General features: G+C 42.0%; 2 protein-coding genes across 4 annotated transcripts in view; one reads left to right on the top strand and one right to left on the bottom strand.

The window, feature by feature from the left end:
• LOC111644235 (DNA (cytosine-5)-methyltransferase 3B-like) overlaps positions 1-4,266 on the bottom strand; it is a 39,308-nt gene extending 35,042 nt beyond the window's left edge. Inside the window, exon 1 of one of the 2 annotated variants that reach the window (XM_023393024.2) lies at positions 4,000-4,266. In XM_023393024.2, coding sequence (XP_023248792.1) covers positions 4,000-4,001 — 2 coding nt within the window. In that variant the 5' untranslated portion in view covers positions 4,002-4,266. The remainder of the gene's footprint in view (positions 1-3,999) is intronic. The other variant, XM_023393023.2, reaches the window with a different exon arrangement.
• A 912-nt stretch (positions 4,267-5,178) lies between these two features.
• On the top strand, positions 5,179-11,280 carry commd7 (COMM domain containing 7). 2 transcript variants are annotated; one of them, XM_087170084.1, is made up of 9 exons: positions 5,179-5,359; positions 6,131-6,181; positions 6,431-6,533; positions 6,926-6,982; positions 7,127-7,164; positions 7,434-7,524; positions 8,947-8,996; positions 9,095-9,143; positions 10,826-11,280. In XM_087170084.1, the coding sequence occupies exons 1-9, from the start codon at positions 5,279-5,281 to the stop codon at positions 10,900-10,902; spliced, it is 597 nt and encodes a 198-aa protein (XP_087026210.1). In that variant the 5' UTR covers positions 5,179-5,278; the 3' UTR covers positions 10,903-11,280. The 2 variants fall into 2 exon arrangements, with proteins under 2 accessions (XP_087026210.1, XP_023248681.1); XM_023392913.2 differs by having other exon boundaries at positions 5,180-5,359; positions 6,128-6,181.
• The last annotated feature ends 2,311 nt before the right edge of the window (positions 11,281-13,591 follow it).

The raw sequence follows: 13,591 nt of genomic DNA on the forward strand, positions 1-13,591 counted from the left end.
GGGTGGGGTGGGGTAGGGTGGGGGGGTGGTCAGCTCCTCAGAGTCTCTCTCTGGGGGCTGCATTCCTTGTCCGTCATGTACTTTATGGCCCCTTCCAGCTCGGATCGAGCCCTACAGTTTATACATTGTCTACTTTGTTGCCCGTTGTACAGACTGAGCTGTGGAGGCACGAAGGCTCGTACAGTACATCGTCCATTCAGCTTCCTGGAACAGCTCTCACAGAAAACTATCATCAGGTCCCATTTTAAATCATGACACCAAAAAACCGTAAACACCAGATTATAGATTATATATCAGAATATAGGATATGGATTTTAAACTGATTTGAGTTCACATTAACAGAGCAGACTTAAAACTGTGGATAACAAAAAGGTGAGAAGAGAGACGAATTACCGATCCACATTACCGGCTGTATTCAGTCACACCGACTCAAATATTTACACTGCAGCGATCCCAGACCAAAGTGATTCGGATGGGCTCCGCACAGAGAGGAGCTCAGGCTACGAGAACAGGTGTCAGCCGTGCAGGTCGGCTTTCAGAACAGGTAAAGAGAGAGCGAGAGAAAACTGGACCGGTACATCCCTTTAATGCTGGAACTGTCACATAACTTGCAACCATGAGGGGGAAAACCACAGCAGACATTGGGCCTGTACCACACCTGACACGTTACATTCACACTTAAGCCGCACAAGCCCGTCTTAAAACACTCACATTCCCACGTGTAAACTGAGGGACTGATCAGAGATGCCTTTCTAAATGTAAGTGAAGGGGGGTGAACACTCAACATCCCATGATGCAAAAGGCAGCTATAGAAGAACTCGGCTGTCTTGCATTCACACCGCTTACATCCATCTTTACCAGGCTTTAAAGAAGTGTTTTCTCCTGCCGTTACAGCTACTAAAGCGTATTCTTCCTCCAACGTCATTAAGAGCTGCTCTCAGTTAAAGGATGAATGTGATTATTGAGCAACAACTGCTACCACATCTTTATTTCATGCTTAAATTCCAACATCACCAGCACAACACACAACGCATACCAGCATTTAACAGCCACTACAAACTTTAAGTGCCCGGCCTCAGCGTTCAGGCGCTCCAACAGTCTTTAGTCTTAAGATCTTTGCTTCCAGGATGATCACGACAAATGAGTAATTAGAAGATCACAGTGTGAGATAAACAACTATAAATGTGCAAACTGAATGAGCCACTCTCAGACAGTCTGCTTCAAGTTAATCATAGCCTCTGGGAAAACACACTAAACCTATCAGGGACTTTATCTTGAACCTTCTACCTACTCCAAACGTGTCACATCCGTTTTTTATGACGTTGCGCCACTGAACAGAGAGGATTTTTAGTTAGATTAACTTTAAATAATTGCTCAACCTAAAGTCCTTCATTTCAAATGGGAGGATCAGATCTGATGCAGATATGGATGTATGATGCAGATTTACACATCGCATACTATCATGTAGAGATCTTGCATGTTTGTCTCCTGCAGAAACAGCTCTCTCCATCATTAAAACAACCCAAAGGTCAGTAAACACCGAATGATGTGACTCATCTGAAGAGGGTTAAGCGAGTTATTTATGCGGCTGTAGTGACGTAAGATAGTGACGGGCTGTTATAAAATCTGTTTTCAGGAGAAGCTGTTTGTTATGCATCACGTTTTCATAAAACATTTTGTCTGTGAAAATAACACTCATCTCACAACAATACACACAACTTATGACTTCAGTCTTGGTGTGCTTTAAACCACAAGACATGTGCAAACCTCAAATCAGCATAAATGACTGAATCATGGCAAAATAATGCACAGATTAACTCTGTAAACTAAAACTAATGCTGCTAATGCTTTATCATGTGGCTCCATATATTGCTGATCACTAAATAAAAGTTCAATTTAAACACAAGTTTATTCACTCACTATTTATTCACTGTTGGAAAATATCAGCCTGTGGAACAGCTGATTAGCTCCATTGATGAGATGCATCACCAACAGTGCCACTATTCAGTATCACTACAGCAGCACTGAGTTTACATGAGTGATGGTGAGGTTGATCCCGGTGTGTGTGTGTGTGTGTGTGTGTGTGTGTGTGTGTGTGTGTGTGTGTGGGGGCAGAGGAATCTTGGAGACACTTCAATATCTGTCATCATCTCATTAAAAACAACAGTGTGACTCATTTATCTCACAACAAGCTGTTCCAGTGAAATCCAGTTTAACTCCATCTCTGTCCGAAAGTGACAGACGTGTTTAGGACAAAAACTAAAAGCAGGAGAACACAGACTCATCATGAACTGGATCACGCCACTATCCGAGAGAAAATGTTGCCTGTTTTTTTTTGAAAGCTAAAGTTTCAAATGTACAAAAACAATCTGCAGAGAAAGTATCTGCCAGGTTATCGTGTTAATGTTCCCACCTCCATCTACAGAAAAATTCATTTGCAGCAACCGTTTGGTTTTAAACTGATGAATCATCGCAGTCACATATCAAGCAAAAGTGCTGACAATTCACCAACTCCAGCTGCTAAAATGGGGGCTGATCGCCCAGTGGATCACTGCTGTTCTCACTGTTAACTGAATATCTTTGGGTTATGCCATAGCTATTTTACTATAATTTATAGGCAAAATAAGTTTCATCATGACATTGAAAATAAACATTAATTGCAGCCCAATAGCTCATATAAGAACATGTACGCTATTCTTTGAATATGAGCAAATAAAATGTGTTGAGGCTGAATGTGAGGCCAACCGACTTCCTACAACTCCTGTTTTCTGGAGTGAAAACATATTTTATTGACGATCCCTGGGGTCCTGTTGTAATGTTGTCAAATTATGCCATGAAAGGAAAAGCGTGTGTGCCATCTTGAAATCTATGTTAAATATGACGGTAGTTGTTGGGAGGTCTACCTGTTCCTGCTGGCGGCTACAATCACTCAGTCACCTGCATTATGTCAACATTCCTCTGAGTGAACTCTCCTGCAGCTTTTAATCTGACTCCTCCCCTTCATCTCCCACCGCGTGGCTGCTCCCTGCACAGTCTAATGACTCCACACCAGAGACTGTACATGCTCCACACACACACACACGCGCGCACACACACACACACACACACACGAGAGCAGTGTTTTTTATCTGCAGACATTGTTTGTTTGTTCCTACCTGCCCCACAACACGCTAATAATAATCCCAGGCGGAAGTTGAGCCGGTAAAGCCTCAAACACCGGAGCGCGTTCACAACCAGGAAACCACCACAGAAAAAAAAAAAGAAACAAATCCTGTCGTGCAATCCCAACACCTCATTCAGCTGATCTATCACAGTTAACCCCACAGGAGGGACAGCCCCGTGAAACCACTGCTAGTTCACTTTTCAGTCATTTTCAAGTTCAAAATTTAGATAAAAGGTCGATTAACAACCTTTAATCTGCTCTCAGCACCAGTCCTCACAGAAGAAATACTAAATAACAGCAGATAAAAGTCTTAGGCTGCCTACAAAGTTTTAAAAAGCATCTTAAGCTTTATAATAAGTATGTATGTAATGTAGAGACGCTCTGTTATTGAAATACTAGTGAAAAGTGGGAGAAACCGCAGCACAGATGCGTTCACTTCTCACATTATTATATGAATACTGTGGGAAAATAATAAAGGACACTTTAAAATCACCATTAACTTCAAACAAAGACGCGACCAGTTTAAAAATCACTAGTGAACCACTTGTAGCGGATTAACGTCGCCTCACCGGGCTGGGCAACATCTGTATGCAGCTCGGTTCACCGTGCACATGGGCACCACGACTACCGACCTGCACACTTTACAAAGTGCACCGTGGGATAAAGGAAAACACAACCGCACACAACAGAGCCCGGCTCCACACACGGAGTCACAACCCAATCAGGTGTGATAAAAAGTGTTAATATTAGAGACTTTAATTGTTCGCTCGGTAATTATCTGCAATAAATCCTGCAAAAAAAGAAGAAAAAACCGCCCTCCGCGGTGAGAAACTTACATAACAACCCGGGCTTTTCGCTCTCATCCACGGCAGGAGACTTTGGAGGAGGACGTGTTGTTCGCCGCGGAGTTAAACTGGTGAAAAATGTGTTTAAAAGAGTTTTAAAATCAGCCTTGGACTTGAGCTCAGATCAGGATCAGGTTCGTCTTTTCCTCTCGCAGGAGTCCTTCACTCTGTCGGAGTAAGCTGCTGCAGATCTCTCTCTCTCTCTCTCTCTCTCTCTCTCTCTCTCTCTCTCTTTCCTGGTGTGTGCCAAGGTCTCTCTCTCTCTCTCTCTCTCTCTCTCTCTCTCTCTCTCTCTCCCTCTCAGCGTGTGTCCCCCTGCAGACTGAGTGAACTCTGCCACTTAGAGGCTCGGCCTATACATAGAGTCGACCTGCAGGGTTGGGTGAGGGGGGGGGGGTTGGTTGCTCTGAGGCTTTCCCAGGTGAAGATGTCACCTCCCACTTTTTGTCCCCTGAGGTTAAAAACGAGAGCAGGGACTACTTTTTTTGTCCCGCCCCTCAACCACACTCACCTCTCCGTGCCTCTCTCGTCTTTAGTCAACCCCCTTTTCACCTTATTTCATTAGAAATCAGAGTGAAAGAAAAAACTTCCATTTTACCCGAGGGGACGCAGTGATACAGAAGAGAAACTACACGTAAACTCCTTGTTCACATCAGCCTGTAGTTTTTCACTTTGTAGGAGTCTGTTTCCTCATGAGGACAAATATTGTGAAAGAAAAGAGCACAAAAAGTGGGACACAATCAGTGGTTCACCAGATCTCAGCAAATGTACTTTTCCTCCACTACATTTCTCTGACTGCTGTAGTCATAATGAAATAATTAATAATGATATATTGTTACATATGAAACCTTATTTCAATATTATTGTAGGTTACCATTTTAATTGCCTTTTGCCTTTTAAACCACTTTTTTTTATGATTAAATATTTCAATTTCTGGGGCGTCATGTGATGTAGTGTCTAAGCAGGCGCCTCATGTGTAGAGGCTAAAGTCACCGGTTCGAGTCCCGCATCGGACGGCCTTTGCTGCATGTCATCCCCCCTCTCTCTGCCTCTCTTCCTGTCTCTCTACTGTACTATCAAATAAAGGCATAAAAAAAATCCAATTTCTGATTCAATTACTCTCATGCTCCTTCCAGGAGGAAGGCAGGGGCTACCACTCGGTGCGCATGCGCATTTGACTAACCCGGAACAGGAGTCGAGAATAGAGCAGAGCAGCATCTGACGGTTTTTCAGCGAAACCCTGCAGATTAAAAAACTAAAAAAAACAAACATGCAGCTTCACTTCACCAAAGACGTTTTGCCGGACTCGGTCAGCACCGACTTCCAGAACCTGAACAAACTGAACGAGCAGGTAAATTCAGCCGCTTTTACCGCCAAACTCGGATCATTACATTATTTTATTATTACTCTGAGCTCAGCTGCTGGCTGAGGTTTAAACCTCCTTCAAACACGTGTGGAAATCTGTCTGGTTTGAAAGAGTAATGGTCAGAATCGGCTCGTTATTCAGAGGCGTCAGTAAACGCACCAGGTGATAGTGACAGCTCATGTGTGTCATGTGACGGCAGCAGGACCAGTGCACCAGTGGAGTTAGGCTGCCATTAAGAGTAACACAGTGTAGAAATACTCAAGTGAGACTCATGTATTCAGAAGATTACTGAAGTTAAAGTACAAAAGTAAGAGCATCAAAACTACCCAGTGGGCCCAGTGTCTTTCAGGGCCACGAACTGACTGAGAGATCACTAGAAAGAGACGGAAAGGACCACAAATGTCTACATGTCTGTTCTAAGAGACACAAACTGCACAGAGACACACAATGACTAGAAAGAGACTCAGAACAACTATGAAGAGATGCTGTTTTTTTATGTTTTCAGAACTTGTCTCATCCCAAACAAACCGTATAATATTTAACTTAATTGATCTGGGGAGAGGTTTCACTTGCTCAAAGACTAGAAACTCTTAGTCACACAAACAGCTTCACATGACATGTATATCATTTAAAAATCTATGTACAGATACAAAGTATATTATATATAAATGAAAAGTTTTTTTTCTTCAACAAACCAAACGCAGCTGAACATTTTTAACATCAACCAAAACTGAACTTTTTTATTTTCTGCAGCAGTTTCACCAATTGATTGAAATTCTGTTCCAGTTACTCCTGGAGCCTAAAGAGGTGAGCACGCGCACACACACACACACACACACACACACACACACACACACAAACACACACACACACACACACACACAATTTTGATGATAATGGGACTTTGGATTCAGTGATTAGCCTTGATAACTGAACCGAGGCGAAACATTGCCTGTTCTTTTGTGTGTGTGTGCAAATGAATGCATGGATTTGCATGTGTGTGTGTGTGTGTGTGTGTGTGTGTGTGTGTGTGTGTGTGTGCGCGTGCGCATGTAGACGGAGAGGTTCATGCAGCAGCTCACTGGGTTTGCAGGGGAACATGGAATGAGTGCTGGTCCTCTGAGGAACCTGATGAAGAGCGTCCTCCTGGTGCCGCAGGGTGGGAGACACACACACACACACACACACACACACACACACACACACACACCCATCCACCTGATGGACAGACTCCAGTGTAACCAGTCGACGTCTTGACACAATAAGATATATTCTACTACAGGCCAGTTATCAATGGGAATAAGAGAAAGACTAAACAGACAAACTATTTGCTTCAGTAGTTAAAACTGTAATTACACAACCTGACTTTAGTACATCCCCCTCTCTGTGAGGCTGCACAGATCTGAACATACATGCACGCTAATTCAGAAATTTCCCACGACACTCAAAACTTGACACCTGTGAAAGTTCAGCTTTGAATTATCAGAAAAAAGCTGCAGCTACAGGAACGTTTCCGTTTCAGTGACAGTGATTCCCCTGTTTCCCCCTCAGGAGCCCTGAAGAAAAACCTGACAGCCGAGCAGATCAAAGAAGACCTCGTGACGTTAGGTACGCACCTTGAATCCTTCACCGGCGATACCATCATCAGTGGTGTCGATTTTAAAACGGGGGTTAAATATAGCTGCTGGATACTCTTCTCTTATGACGCTGTGTCAATTTACATTTTATTCCTCCTTCATGTTGTTTCCTCAGGACTGAACGAGGACAAGGCGGCTCACTTTTCACAGCAGGTAACTTTTCATAAATTCCTGCTAGTATGAATTTTTTTTATTTTAGGCTTTTAGATGCAGTAAAAATAAAACAATCAAAATAGATACTTTTGGTTTAAAAAAAAAAAAAAAATCCCCTGACGTTCATCATTTGCAATCTGATGATGACCAAGTGCATAACCCAGTTTCTTTCTGTGTTCTTAAAGTCACATTAAATACTTTCTTATCAAACCAGGAATCATTTTATAACCACATGAGTTGTTCTGACTTTTTAAAATCATATTTTGCAGTGGGGGGAGCACTACGCAGCGCTGTCCAGACTCGCTGTGAGACAGACTCTCATGGTCAACCAGCTGGTTGACATGGAGTGGAAGTTTGGAGGTAAAACCACATCAGATTTAGCTTTTGTAATTATAGGTTCACTGTGAGTTTATTTCTGTGCACACTGTGAGGGCTGCAGCTCTCTCAGTGCATATTCATGACCACGAGCCTCTAGTCTAACGTAGTCATTAGCATATTCTAGGTCCTCTAATGGTTTGTGTAAGACTCAGTCTCATTTAAACAGATGATGGCTCTCTATCGGGCCTCATTGTTTATTCATAGAACCTAAGGTGATAGAGATGCTAATACAGCCGGGCAGGAGAGTCGTTAGCATCATGTTCAACTATTGTTGAGCTGATCTTCATAATGTGCTCCAGCTTATGAGGGGAGTGGACAGGGAGTGTCTGTGTGTGCTGCACCGTGCTGTTTGTTGATATGTAAAAGAAAACCTCCAGTCAGACGAAGGGACTGTGTGTCTGCAGCTGCATCCAGTCGGGCGTCCGTGGAGACCTGACAGTATGGAGGGACAATATGGCCACGGCCTGTCTCACAAGCTGGTGTTCATATGGACCAACATACTTTACATACAGGGCTGAATGTACATAAAATATCCAGGTCCTTGGACATATTTGACAAAACACCTTAAAACTGATAAACTGACCATGTGATTTTTCTTTGGATGACAGTTGTGAAACTGTATACACGTTATACATGTTGAGAAATAGTTATTATGGTCAAGCAGGTTTATTTCACTTACCTTGAACATTCAGAGTTTAACATCAACATAAATATAAAGTGTAATGTAACTTCTGCAAGAAGGAGAATGGAATATTCCATTTCCATCAGCGTTACAACCAAAACCCCAAATCATTTATAGAGAATAGAAGAATAAGAATAAATTAGAGCCAAAGACAGCCAATAATAAATAATGAAATAAAACAAAACATTTAAAATTAAAGTCTATTTTCAGACAATTGAGATGCATGTTAAATTGGAATTAGATATTAAAAAATTAGAACAATTCGGAATGAAATATGGGCTGCGTCATGGAGAAAGAGGAAATGTATAAAACTGAAGGTTCGGGGTAAAAAGATAAGTCAAAGAAAAGAGTGTAGAGGTAAATTTGCTTAGTTAAAAGAAAAGAATAAAATCTTCATGGTGAGTTTTACAGCAGCACTGGTTCATTTTTAGGGGCAACGATAGAGGAACTAAATAACACAACCGACAGACAGTTTTTATGTCGTTATGGCTCGTTTCTAGTGAGTACACACATCCAACAGACACACAACATTAACAACCAGCTAGAGTCGTGTGTGTGTGTGTGTGTGTGTGTGTGTGTGTGTGTGTGTGTGTGTGTGTGTGTGTGTGTCCGGCCTTTTGGGATACAACTTAAAAACAGAAGTGTGTTCTTGTTTGTGATTCCATTTTTGTTTCAGTTTGAATGAACTGAAGCATCATGATGTGTTTTCTGGCCCCACACAGTGACTGTCGGCACCAGTGAGATTCAGAAAGTCGGCAACATCTTTCTGCAGGTATGAAAGCTCTGTAAAGCCTGCGTTTGACCGGCCATGCACGCACATGCACGCAGACACACACACATGCACAGTTACACTTCTTTGTCCTGTTGCAGCTGAAGCTGGTGGTCAGACGGGGGAATTCCACTGAGAACGTCTACATGGGTGAGTGAGTTTGTGCCGTTACTGATAAAAACGACACTGACATTTTAATCATGTTCATGTCATTTATTGTATTTGGTAAGAGGCTCAATAAAATGAAGACAGGCTGTCAGATCCATGTGTGTGCAGCAGTACGATTAATAAAACATAGAAATACGGTGTATGCATGAACTGCAAGTGCGTCTACTCTGTACTATTACTCTGTGTTTTTTTTTTTTTTTATATAGTTATATTTTTGGGCATTTTTGCCTTTTTATTTTTGATAGTACAGTGAGAGGTAGACAGGAAGGTCAGGGAGAGAGAGAGGGGATGACATGAAGCAAGGGGCCGTAGGTCGGCCACTCTGCGTTGTGAGTAATTCGGGTCTGCAGGTTCTTCCCGGAAACACTTAAATCAATGATGTTCTTTTTCACCGTAACTCTGTCGCCTGCTGCGCTGCTTGTACAGAGATATGTGTAATCAGCAGGAATGCTCAGCTCAGAGAAGCATTGGAGAGAAAATACATCTTGAGATGGAGACTATAATTTTCTTTTACCCTCTAATGCTGCCACTCCTGTTTCCCGTTTTGGAAAAGTTTTTCAAACACAGTTTCTGTAGCGCCAGCAGCAAAGTTACATCACAGGCGAATAGGCTGGGGTTTCCCAAACTACGTTACTATGAGATATCTGACGTGAGGTTTCTGCTTATTATCTGAAGAAAGAAACCGCCTGGTTTTATCAACGTGCATCATTAGCTTTTTGCATCATTAGCCATTTGGATTATTTCTTTAAGGTGGTGGATAGATTTGCACAGATGCTGGTCAGGAAGAAATGGCTGCTCTAAGGTGTGAAAACTCACACTGTCACTGAATGTTTATGGCTGTTTTATCTATAATATAATTAGGCTCTAAGATTGATGCTCTGACAAGCTTTTACAGTTGCATTGTTTGATTTGGTGACAGCTGATAGAAGTGCAGACCTTGGATGGAAAATGCACAGTGTAATATTTCAGCTAACATTTGTAACAACCTTTTGTCTTATTACGGCTCCACACCAGCGACAGACATCGTGTTTTCATGTCATCCGTCACGTTCTCCTGAATGCGATATCTCAAATTTGGTACAAATGTCCACTCCAACGTGAGGAGCGCTGCAAAAAGAGGTTTTAGAAATAGTGTTAAAAAATTTTTACTTTTAGAGAACCAGCAGTTCAGAGTTCAGCCGGTTCAGAGATCTTTATTGTCCCTTAAGGGGGAATTTCACTACAGCAGAGGACACACAAACACAGCATGCAAGACACGACATCAGTTACAGTCGTCACAGCAAACGACCAAATAAAGAAGTATCTGTTTGTCAAAAGCAGCGAACCGTTGTTGGAGAGCTTCATTGTTGGCACTCTTTTCTTCATCTGTTCATCCTCAGTAGTGATGACTGCTCATGTGAAATTCTTTCATTTATTCAAATCAAAGCAGAAATTTCAAAACTCTTCACTTCCAGAGAAATTTAAATAAAATTAAAATAAATAAAGAGCTGCCAAACACAAAGGAAAAAAGCTGTTATGAAATAAGATACACCTGGTTGTTTATGCTGAGTGAGTGTGAAAAAAAATGTCATTCATTTTTATTTATCTTCTGTAGTAGAGATGTACCCAGTTCATCTCAGTCTGTTTTATCCACTCCGTTTCCTGTTTCCCCCCCGTCTCTTCTAGAGTTGACGCTCCCTCAGTTTTACAACTTCCTGCACGAAATGGAGAGAGCCAAGGCCAGCATGGAGTGTTTCAGCTGAGAGAGTGTGTGTGTGTGTGTGTGTGTGTGTGTGTGTGTGTGTGTGTGTGACATTTGACATAATGTTCACATAAGACAGTTTTATAATGGTACCTCTGAAGGGTGGAATTTATGGGCCGCTGAGTTTGTGTGTGTCTGTGTGTGTGTCTTTGAGAGAGAGACTGACTGACTGTAAGAGAGTGTGTGATCATGTTAGAGTCTAGCTGCAGGGCAATGTGCGGTATGTATTGTGTCATTGTGTGTGTGTGTGTGTGTGTGTGTGTGTGTCTGCCAGCCAGCCCTCACTGACTGAAGCTAAACACAAAAACAAGTCCTGTTATTTTCTGCCAGACATTTATACTAAAATCTATCAATAAACATGAGGAAGAGGAATAAGAAACACTCGTTTTTTTTTACCTTTTGATTTATGTGGGAATAAAGCAACACTCCAGTCATTGAATTTCTTCCTCTGGTGTAAGCATAGGAAGTGTCTTTTGCCAACCGAGATGTGAACGAGTCCTGGCATTTCATCACCTACTTTCTCCTCGTCTGCCTGTGGAGAAATTCAGACGAAAACTGTGAAATGACGAGGGAAAGTGAATCCGACCTCAGGCAGACCTGCTCCTAAGAACCTGTTGTTTCTTGGCTTGAATAATAATGTGTTTAATTGATTTCTAATAAGAAGAATATTTCATACGTATGTTTATTTCCTAATCACGTAAGTTAGAACGTGGTGAACATACAAAGTCATCTCAGGGCACTTTTCATATAGAGCAGGTCTAGACTGTAAGCTGGCGACAGTGGCATAAAACAACTTCCTTTAAGAAGAAGAAACCTTGAGCAGAACCAGGTTCAGGGGCTCAGAGTGGGCGGCCATCTTCCTTGGCTGAGGGGATGGAGGGAGAACATAGCACAAGGTGAGTTTCACATAGAGATGTACAGTAAGCAGCACGTGGCTAGAAAACACAGCAGTACAGGAGAGAGAGGAGGCCAGGTTAGTAACATGTATTAATGGGATATGAATGTGCACAGATGGAGTAGCGATGGTGTAACAGGTCACCATGAGCTCAGGAAGCCACAGCGCAGAGGAGCAATTTGATCTTTTCTTCCGTCTTGTCGGTACACGTGCCTCAGCGTTCTGGATCAGCTGGAGAGGCTGCAGAGACGTGTCAGGGCAGCTTGATAATAAGGAATAGCAATTAGCAGTAATAATGGAGGAAAGGTAGACAAAATGAGCGGTGATGAAAGCCTTGATAGCGATAAGTGCCACACACTGATACATATAAACCCCGAGGCAGATTTCAGAAGAGCGAGCGACCCAGTTGTGCATGTGTCTACTAGTCCTCGTCATTCCTCATTTCTCCTCTGAAGATCTGTGGTCGCACTTTGCTGAGAGCTGTTGGCCCTTAGATATTCTCTACACCTCTATGAAATCTATTGTTTCCAAAAGTGTTCTGTCTGACTGACTGTCAGGAATGTGCTCAGCAAAGTTCATGGCAGTCTGCCGACTACATCACAAGATATCTGGTTTTATTCTTTAAACCTCCACGTTGATCTACTGCGGCTTTGATTGTGTGATCTCATTTGTGTGCCGGTTTGTACAAAAGTATTTGCCAAAGTAATACATGTAAGTGTTGTCTGTGAAGGTGACATTTGGCTCTACAAAAAAGCGCCAAAATAGAAAGAGCAAACTTCAAATAAAACTCAGTTAAAGTGTAAAATATGGGACCTTTTAATGTCTGTTAAGTAAATCACTCATGCAAATTATACACCTGCTTTTCTCAGACTTTAAAGGTCACATGTTTTACACTTTTCCTGTGTTTTATTTAAAGTGTGGATTGTTTCGTTATCTTGGGGTAGCGAGTTTTGTTATCTTGAGATAACGTATTTTGTAGTATGGCCGTTCTCAGCTCCCATAAAAGCATATTAGCCTTTGGCTTTGAGTTGTGCTAACATCTCCATGCTCGCAATGGCAATGCTAGTATGCTGATGTTTTGCAGGTATAATATTTAGCATGCTCACCATCTTCATTTTGCTAATGTGTTTTCTATAAAGGAACCAGAAACACGTCATACATGAGTTCACCATTGTAAGACCAAATTTGCAGAAACGTTGTAGCCCATTGATGTTAATAATCCCAGTTATAATTACATGTAACCACCACACGCAGTTCGCTGCCAACAGCCCAAAGCTGCACATCTGAGTTTTATGATTTGAGTGAGTGATGTCTCTGTCTGCCTCGACCCACTTAGTTTTTCCTCAAACACAATTTTTCTTAATCTCGAACAAGATCAGACGTCTAACTATAACTCTTCTTCCTCGTGGCGTCTGTGACCACAGACTTGATTCCACCAACACATCTTCCCCTCAGGAAATCTTGTATCTGCTCAGACATCCTGTCATTTATAACCTTCACAGCCAACACTGTATCTAACACATCCTCCCAGACCCTGACAAGTGTGTGGATTAAAGAGTGCTATTTTAAATGTCCATGTCCAACATTAACACTGACTCTGAACACATAACAGAATTGTGTCTGCATCGTCCCCACCTAACAGACTGTACTCATCTGAAAATGAAATCAACTTTCACTTGGACTCGAGGACAAACTGATTAGACTTTAGTGGTCAAAGGTCAAGGTCATGGTGACCTCACAAAACACTTTTTAGCCAACACTCAAGACTTCACACAGCAATTATGACAAAATTTTA

This window comes from Seriola lalandi, unplaced genomic scaffold (assembly GCF_002814215.2).
Source record: "Seriola lalandi dorsalis isolate HSWRI2012SDOR001 ecotype SW California unplaced genomic scaffold, Sedor1 jcf7180002054927, whole genome shotgun sequence".
NCBI classification, from domain to species: Eukaryota; Metazoa; Chordata; class Actinopteri; order Carangiformes; family Carangidae; genus Seriola; species Seriola lalandi.